The following is a 9,392-nucleotide window of genomic DNA, read 5'->3' as shown; positions in this document are numbered from 1 at the left end:
AGTCATCATTAAATTTTGTAATAAGAAGTCAATAAATGTAGTAGCTATTTACTTCGAATTATTAGGGCATGCAACATGTTACATAACAATCCAAAGTCTTTTTTTCCCTTTTAACATTTTTGTTGTTATAAAAGCTTAAATTATTCTCTACCTCCATGAGATTGGAGGAACATGTTTTCGTATGGGAAACTAAATGGATGGTTGAATTTTACATATGCAATAGAGTATACAAAAGTACATCTAAATTTAGGATCGAGTTTTCCTCCACCCATGGTGAAAGAATACTACAAAGGAGGTATTCCTTCACCATGGGTCATGATAGGGTGAGATAAGTATCATTATGAAGAGATGGATGATTCGTACTTTTGTCCTATAAGAGACAGTATTAATAGTGGTGAGATCGTGGGTTTTCCTTCTCTTACGGTGAAGCAAAACTTTCTCCTAAAATTTAATATCGTTGAATGTATAAGTATTATTTGATAGAAATTTTGAACCAATTTGGTTCCTAAAATATTATTAGCAATTTTTCTAAAAAACAAAACAAAAATTACAAAAGAGAGGGGAAATTTTTTTGAAAACAAAGAATAATATATCATTCTATTGGACAGTTGTTGGGCCATCTTCTCCATTTTACAATTCATTAAAAATAAATAAATAAAAGCAATTAATCAAACTCCATTCATTGAAAGGGTAATTCACAAAGAAGTGAAAGTATACTCTCCAATGACTTTAAATTTATTATTATTTTTTTTTTAGTAGAAACTTTAAATTTTTTTCAAAGATAAGCATTGATTGCGAGAATATAAAAATCCTTTGATTTTGATTCAATTATAATTTATTCTTATTGCATTTTAAATTCAAAAGAAAAAAGAAAACCAATTGACACCCTTAATTTGGTTTAAACCCTGCAATTTTATTACCAAAGAAAAAAATATATATAACTCTGCAACTTGCATTAGAGGTGGGGATAAGGGTGCTCTTGTCCACAAAAAACTCATCCAATCTGCCACATAGCATTCGTTGTCTATTAAAACTGACGAGTAAGGAAAGACTCATAAGAAAAACGTGTAGGAACCGAACTCTTTTCACTTTTTGCTTTTTTGGAACAGGAAAGTGGCCGCCCAAATCACGGCCTCTTTCCCAGTTCCTTCCTCTCTCTCTCTCCTCATCACCAGAAGCACATCCAATAATGGAAAAAAAAGCTCAAGAAAAAAAAAATCTTTAAAAAACCGTTAGCTTTGTGTCTGTGACTCATTGCAGAGAACAGTATTGGACCTTTCAGAGTTTCCATAGAGTAAGAGTGTGACGACACAAGAGACGTAAGCAAACCCTAACCAATGAAGCTGACGCTAGAGAAATCGTCAGCAGACGACTACATCAGCTAAAGCCTGATTAACAACAAGAACCCAACTGATCAAATCTCTTCTTTTTCAGTTTTCAGCCATCATAACTCAATATACACTTCTCTACCAATTTCATAGTCTTTGAATTCCTCTGTTTTTTTTTTTTTTCTTTCCTTTTCCTGTCAAGATGGAGATTTCTTGGTCTTCTTGGGTTTAGATCAGTGGGAAGTTCCTGGAATAAAACGGATGATTCTGTTGAAATTCAAAGGGTTTTGAAGTGAATTAGAAGTCATTCAGTTGATTCTAATATAAAAGCGTTGACCTTTGAATGACTTGGCTGGATCTAGAAGGAAATTCTATGTTTTGCTGGAAAATGTTTGATTAATCTGGAATTAACACTCGGTTTTCTGAAGAATTTGGAGGTAGCCCAATTTTTGTTTTCCTTGTAATTGTTGTTATTCTATTTTGTGGAAATTTCGGTTTGGTTGAATATTGGTAGTGGTCTGGTTGAGCTGACGGTTTGGTGAAGTTCAAGTGAGATGAGAGGGGTCTTTGGGTTTTGAATTTGTTTGTTGAGGATTGAAGAAAGTTCCAGGAAATGTGGGGACAAATTGGAGGATATGTAGTTCAGGTTTTTTTCAACTTTTCTATTGGCCCTTTCTCTGAGATTTCTGGTTTCTTGCAAGATTGAGGGTTTCTTCCTTTGTGAGGTTTTTGAACATTCAAGCAAGTTGGAAGCAATTATTTGTTTCACTTGGTCTCTGTTTTTCCCTTTTTCTCTTTTTTCTTTTTGGATTAGTCTGGCATAGGAAGATCTTACTCTGGAATGCTTTCTTCAGGGCGTTTCTATTTACCCAATTAGTTGCAATTCATAGTGATCTTTTTTATTCTTGAGTTCATCTATTTGTGCTACTCTTCTGATGACCTGCCCATTCTATAATTTAGTATTTCAGTTTCTGTTTCTGTTTGTTCTTGGCTTCTTGCCCTCTTTCTAATAATTCCTTGTTAACCCTAGGTGCTGTTGTAAATGCATTATTTGATTTTGTATCTTTTTCAATTTCAATTACATTAAATCTGAAACAGCTAGGATCATGAATTGGATGATTGAGAAGTTTTGGTGTTTCACACTTCCTTTGATAGGGGGATGCCCGCTAAGATTTGTTACCCATCTGAACTCTGCGTATGGTGATCTTCATGATTGTTGATGGATTCAAATGCTGATTAGGTCCAATTGGAAGGATTTAGATTCTGAAGTAGAGTATGATGAATTCTACCGAGCCATCGTCCTATTTGAGCTTTGCTTCGTCTTCCCATCTATCAAATGATTCTAGTAGTTTTAACATGTCTGCTTCTAGTGTGCCCGAATCTGGAGCTAGTCTTGAAGTCCTTAGTTTGAGCAAGCTTGGCTGTAATTTGGATCAGCTTTTAGCTGATACTACATTTGACTATAGTGATGCAGAAGTTATTGTCGAAGACATCACAGTGGGTGTTCACCGATGTATTTTGGCAGCCAGGAGTAAATTCTTCCACGACCTTTTTGTGCAGGGGAATACCTCTTCCCAAAAGGAGGGTAAACCAAAGTATTACATGACCGATTTGGTGCCTTATCATAAGGTTGGTTATGAAGCCTTCTTGATTTTCTTGAGTTACTTGTATACTGGAAAGTTGAAGGCATCTCCACTGGAGGTTTCAACATGTGTTGATGGTGTCTGTGCTCATGACTCATGCCGACCAGCTATCAATTTTGTCGTCGAGTTGACATATGCTTCTTCAATTTTTCAAATTACAGAGCTGGTCTCTCTTTTCCAGGTCAGTTATGCTCTCTGTTATGACGAATTCAATCATGTCTGAACACTCCTAGTCTAGTGATTGCTATATGTATCTTCAAGTAATAAATGCCTGTCATGCACCGTAATGGAAGATTGAATCCGTCTTGAGGCAGCTTCTTTGTGATTTTATTTCCAGAGTTCTGATTTACTTGTGATGACAAGTTTTTTAATTCAAGCAAAATTCTTGGGATTCAAAATTTCATTTGAAATTTTAGGTAACTGGAACGGAAATCATACAGGATAAGATATAGGTTAAGACTCTTACACATAAGCAGATTTATTCATAAACTAAATAACATTACTTCCGTAGATATTGACAAATTGAGTTATACTTGTTTTATTTGTTGATTTCTCTTAGTTCCCGTGTGTTCCATATGCTTCCAGCTATTAAATAGATATAAAGAGTGTGTATTCTAGGCCCTTCAACTGATTTAGTGGCGCATCACTTCCACGCAAACTTATTAAATGGGGTGATTGGTTCATCTTCAATCTAACTTTAGTTATGGAATGGAGAATCTATTCCGTCAGAGAAATGTTTCAGTGAAGAAATTTGATTTTAAACCTGTAAAGCAATGAAATAGGAAACCGGTAGCTCGACATTCTACCATGGTTCTATTACTGTCCTAATTCTTTGTTTGATAGTAGTTGCTTCTGACTTTTTGATATCTCCATAATCAGCTTACCTGTTAGGATATTCTTTCTTCATTACACCATTGATCATCAATGATTTTTAGCTCAGTGTGAACATTTAAAGCCATGAGTTGATCTGAATGATTTTTTAATATTGGCATTATACTTATCATGCTGGTTTATCTAGCTGCATCATATTTTTTCTCCAGTCAAAATTGGCATGTTATATTTTAGATTTGAGGGATGGACCTGATTTGCTCTGTTCAAAACTTCTTTTGTTTTGATGGTGGTTGTGTTTTTAATTCCACTCTATTTCCTTTCTTCATGCACTTAATTGTTAAAGGACTGTTTTATGAGCATCTCAAAAACATAATCATTTAATTTTGGCCTTGATTCTTCACCTTTTCATGTCATGTTTTTCAATAATTGTTTATAGAGATCGGTTCTGAGTTCAGATTCCATATTTCTGTGCAGCGTCGTCTTATGAACTTTGTTGAGAAAGCATTTGTGGAAGATGTCATCCCAATCCTTCTGGTCTCCTTCCATTGCCAATTGGATCAGCTTCTCACCCATTGTGTCGATAGAGTAGCACAATCTGATCTTGAGAGCATCTCTCTAGAGAAAGAGCTACCGTTTGAAATCACACAGAACTTAAAATCTCTTCATCTCAAATCTCAGTCAGATAAGGAAAATGAAATGGTCATGGATACCATGCATGAAAAGAGAATCAGGAGAATTCACAAGGCATTAGACTCTGACGATGTTGAACTGGTGAAACTACTCCTGTCTGAATCTAATATCACCTTAGATGCGGCCAATGCTCTTCACTATGCTGCTGCCTACTGTGACCCCAAGGTTGTGTCTGAGGTCCTCGATCTTGGATTAGCTGATGTCAACCTCAGGAATGACCGAGGATACACGGTTCTGCATGTGGCTGCAATGCGTAAGGAGCCATCAGTGATAGTGTCTTTGCTGACAAAAGGGGCTTCTGCATTGGAAAAAACATTGGATGGTCAAAGTGCTGTTTCTATCTGTCGGAGGATGACAAGGCCAAAGGATTATGGTGCGAAGACCAAGCAAGGCCAGGAAACGAACAAAGATCGGATATGCATTGACGTCCTGGAAAGAGAGATGTGGAGGAATCCATTGGCAGTAGACATGTCTATGTCATCACCAAATATGGCTGATGATCTGCATGCATGGTTACTATACCTAGAAAACAGAGGTGAGCTTTCTATATGCTCTTAACTTGTGAGCTTGAGACATCATATAAGTTTTGTCTAGCAGGCTACAAACTTAATCGTTCGCCTTACTATTGGAAAATCTTTATCAGATTTCAGATTCTTTCAAGATTCAATTTTTTTCTTCCCTCAGAAAGTTTTTCAGCAACTGAACTTCGAGATAGAGATATGTAGTATTTCTATTGATGAACTCCATTGTTGGTAACTTGGATAAAGATGTAGCAAGTAATATTAGTTGATAATCATAAAAGTCAGATGTATCAAGTATTTAAATGTTTAGGGAAAAAGGAAAATCCACCAACATAGATCAGTGTTGCAGATGTATGTATAAATATGTTATTATATTCTACCTTTTCAATTGAGATATACTGATGCGACCACAGAATGGTGGCCCCAACCACTTGCCTGGTGCTGATGTGTCCTGAGCTATATCCCTGTGTAAACTTTATTTGCAATCCGTATTGACTCTGGATTCAGATTTTTCCCTGTAATTATAATCCTCAATAGTTCATATCTTCTGAAGATCATATGGCTGAATTCTGAAAGTGTCATTGTAATTGGCAGTGGCATTTGCGAGACTGTTCTTTCCCACTGAAGCCAAGCTGGCCATGGATATAGCACATGCTGATACAACATCTGAGTTTATTGGTATTTCTGCATCAGAACGCTGTGGAAACTTGAGAGAGGTTGATTTGAATGAGACACCGACAATGCAGAAGAAAAGGCTCCATTCAAGGTTGGAAGCTCTTAATAAGACAGGTACTCTCATCTTTCTTTTCTCATCTCTTCTTTCCACCTTTTCTGTTTAGACTTCATTTTTTTCCCCTACTTTGTGTGTATGGATCCATGTAACCGACCCCATTAAGTTGGGATAAGGCTGAGGTTATTGTCACTCTTCACTTGTTTCGAGAGCTAGTGTCCTGAGGTTTGGATATTTAATGTCGGCCGCAATCCTTTGTGTAAGAAAAAATAAAGATGTAAATTATTTTACATATTACACAATAATAGGGAGTTCCTTGCATGAGTGTTACGAATTGATGAGTTTTTTCCTTTAAATTTTGATTTATCTTCAATTTTCCTTCAGTTGTGTTGAAGAAGGTGTCCAATCACTTGCCCTCCGCCTTCTCTTTTTAGAGAATACAGGAGAGTTTTACCAGCAACTCATAATGAGTTTATAATCTTGCTATGTCAAATATCCAACTTATGGCAGCTCAAGATAGGGCCATGTGTCTCTCCATGTCATATCCAGGAAAATTGCAATAGAGAGGGACTGTGGGTGGACAGGGTATTATATGTGCTGATCTAAATGCTCTGCCATAAGAGAAATGATCTAGATCTGTCGTAGTAGCTCCCCCCACACCCCCCCCAACAAATAAATACATAAAAGAAAAAGAGAGAATTTCAGAACTTCAATATCCGCATCATCAAATGAAAACAAACACCTTCAAAAAAATCCGAAGCTCTCTCAAATATGTGACATTTTAGTTGGAAAATAAACTGAATATCCCAAGTAAACAAATATTATATGTTTGGTTTGGATGTCAAATAGAATATCCTTATGATTTCCCCAACTTAGAAGTACAACTTTCCTCATATTTGCAATCATTCACGCATCAGGTAATAGAAATACACTTGAAAGTAATTTTAGGCAAATTCCAACAATCAAATGTTTAGTTAATATGGAATGGACTTGACTGGTTTGTTACCAAGTCCACCTCACATTTCTTAGGTGTCTGTCTATCATATATATATATATATATATATATATATAAAATGGAATGGAAGAAAGAAGTATGAAATCCATTTAATCATTAAAGGTAGAGTCATGAGTTGTGCCATTGAAGTTCCACTACAAGGTCCCCTTGTGTAATGTCTCATGAAGCTTTATTTTTGTGATTGTTGTAGTGGAGATGGGTCGACGCTACTTCCCCCACTGCTCACAAGTTCTGGACAAATTCCTGGAGGAGGATCTGCCTGACTTGTTCTACCTTGAGAAGGGAACTCCAGATGAACAGAGAATCAAAAGGGCACGTTTTACTGAGCTTAAAGATGATGTTCAGAAGGCATTTAACAAGGACAAGGCTAAAAACAGCCGCTCAGGGTTGTCCTCATCATCATCATCCTCAACTTCTCTGAAGGGATGTGTAAACAAAAAAGTCACAAAGAAGTAATGTATCGTTATGTATTTCTAAAGGAAAAAAGAAAATACTGACGAGGAATGTAAAAATTTTTGATGATTGTATCATAAGAGCCTGCAATTGTTCGAGCTCCTCTGTAACGTTTTCCTCCCTTCTATAGCTTGACTGTACTACCAGTTTATCAAGTCCCACATTTATTTCCTTCTCCTAATTTTTCCATATTTTCTTTCAGAATCTGAGGTATTTTTGAAGGTATTGTCTGGTCCTGTGGAATTAGACAGCTATTTGTGGAATAAACATTCCTCTACTGGTATGTAATGGCTTCAGTTTTGTGTTTCTTTCCAAGTCAAATTTATGATTTCAGAATGGGATATCTTTTCTCTAGGACAGATGGGAGAACTGGGAAAAGTTTTCCTTATCCAGGATGGAAGCTTTTTAAAAATTCATAAAGAATAGGTATTAGCTCATCAAGACCAGAAGTCAAAGAGCAATTAGCTTGTAGAACTATCTGACAACTACGGTTTGTTTGAGAGATTCTCAGGCTGAGAATTAGGTTAATGACATGGAATTGGAGACTTAAGGGATAGCTTAAGCCTGTAAAAATGGTGGAGTATCAATCTTGGCCTGAAGAATCTACATGCATTAGTGTTTATAAAGTTATGACACTAGTTTCTGTTGACTGGAGCACATTTAGAGCATATATCTTGTTTAGCAGTTCATTTCTGTTATGTGGAGGTTTGATGTAGCCAATCTCACCATTTGATGGATACAGAAATCTCTTGGATGCTTTAACAGGAGAGCTTGGTATTTACTTGTTTCAGTTACAACTCACCAAATGAAATATGTAACATGCTTAAGTTCTTCTGGATAGTATACTCAATCAAGAAACAATTAGTTTCCCTCAATCAGAGTCAGCCTTCTTTAGTAACAAATCAGCCATGAAGGTTGACAACAATTTATTCTGAAGGAGGTTTAACATTAGCATTACTCTGTTCTGTGAAACCCACTACATAAGCTTTGCTGATGAGCTCAAAGCTCCTCAATTTTTCATTTGGAAACTTTTCCAAAGCCTCATTGATCTTGTTGAATTCTTCTTTTGTTTTCCTCTTGATTTCGGATGTTGTTGGTTTCGGTGAGGCTTCTGCAAGACACCTAGCTAAAACAGTACCATCTTCTAATAGTCTTTTGGTTGCAAGGAAGAAAAACAGATTGAAAGCTATTTCCAGTGAATTACAAAAATATGGGCTCAAAGCCATGGCCATCAGGGAACTCAAGGTATTCTCTAGTTAACCATAGCTTGGTGACCACCAAACCCACATCATTACAGCAAATCTACACCTGCAATTCCAGAGCAAAGCAGATTTTGAATTCCAACAGGTTATTTGGCTGGAACTAAAAGAAGCTTTTAACATTTCAGTTTACTCCCTTTCATCTTTTTTGCTCATTACAGAAAACTTCACCATAGTCTTGAAGATGGACCCATCTTCCAAGTGCACCAGCTTTGGGTAAACTGCTTCCCCAATGAAAACAACCATAGAGAAGGAACCTGATGGTGCCAGGTGACAACTCCTTTTGCAAGGAACCCCAAGTAGCATCTTTTTCTGAGTTCTTTTAATACAGATGGTTCACCCTGATTTGCATCCAAGGCCTTCCAAGCATTAGTTCATGTTACAAAATCGGGTGAACCTTAGAAGTTCCATGATTCCAAAACCAAGCTTTGCAATCCCATCGCTTTACATCTCTGACTAGTGTAACCTGGACCTTCCTACCCCAACAGATACTATTTGTTCTCAATCCATGCTCTTAGTTGTGTTATTAGTTCATTTTCTCATTCTCTAGAGCTTGTATAATTTTTAAAAAATTATTAGTTAGCTAATTTTTTTTATTGTCGATTGTCTATTGAGATTGGATAATTTGAATTCGATTATCTTCTGACCAAATATGAATAACTTTAAATTGATATGAATATAAACACAAATCAAATTCGAATGTTCAACTATCTGCTTATATCCCTAGACAAAGGGACAAACTAAAAAGGCAAAAGGAAGACCGGGAGAGAGATCGATCGTTCAGTACACAATATTCAGCGAGGTGTTTAACGGAGGGTTTTAGTTCTTGGGATTGGATCGGTATTGGTCTCAGCCGATATGATACCGATCTTGATCAGCCCAATCGGACTGTTATACACTGATTTCCTTATCGGAAAAAAAA

The 9,392-nt window shown here is 36.5% G+C and overlaps 1 protein-coding gene across 2 annotated transcripts; it reads left to right on the top strand.

Moving 5' to 3' along the window:
- Positions 1-1,142: 1,142 nt before the first annotated feature.
- LOC122058706 (BTB/POZ domain and ankyrin repeat-containing protein NPR1) lies at positions 1,143-7,392 on the top strand. 2 transcript variants are annotated; one of them, XM_042621366.1, is made up of 5 exons: positions 1,143-1,765; positions 2,484-3,152; positions 4,277-5,027; positions 5,608-5,802; positions 6,949-7,392. In XM_042621366.1, the coding sequence occupies exons 2-5, from the start codon at positions 2,604-2,606 to the stop codon at positions 7,212-7,214; spliced, it is 1,761 nt and encodes a 586-aa protein (XP_042477300.1). In that variant the 5' UTR covers positions 1,143-1,765; positions 2,484-2,603; the 3' UTR covers positions 7,215-7,392. The 2 variants fall into 2 exon arrangements, with proteins under 2 accessions (XP_042477300.1, XP_042477301.1); XM_042621367.1 differs by having other exon boundaries at positions 2,427-3,152.
- The last annotated feature ends 2,000 nt before the right edge of the window (positions 7,393-9,392 follow it).

This window comes from Macadamia integrifolia, chromosome 13 (genome assembly GCF_013358625.1).
Source record: "Macadamia integrifolia cultivar HAES 741 chromosome 13, SCU_Mint_v3, whole genome shotgun sequence".
NCBI classification, from domain to species: Eukaryota; Viridiplantae; Streptophyta; class Magnoliopsida; order Proteales; family Proteaceae; genus Macadamia; species Macadamia integrifolia.
This window is presented reverse-complemented; position numbering and strand designations above follow the sequence as displayed.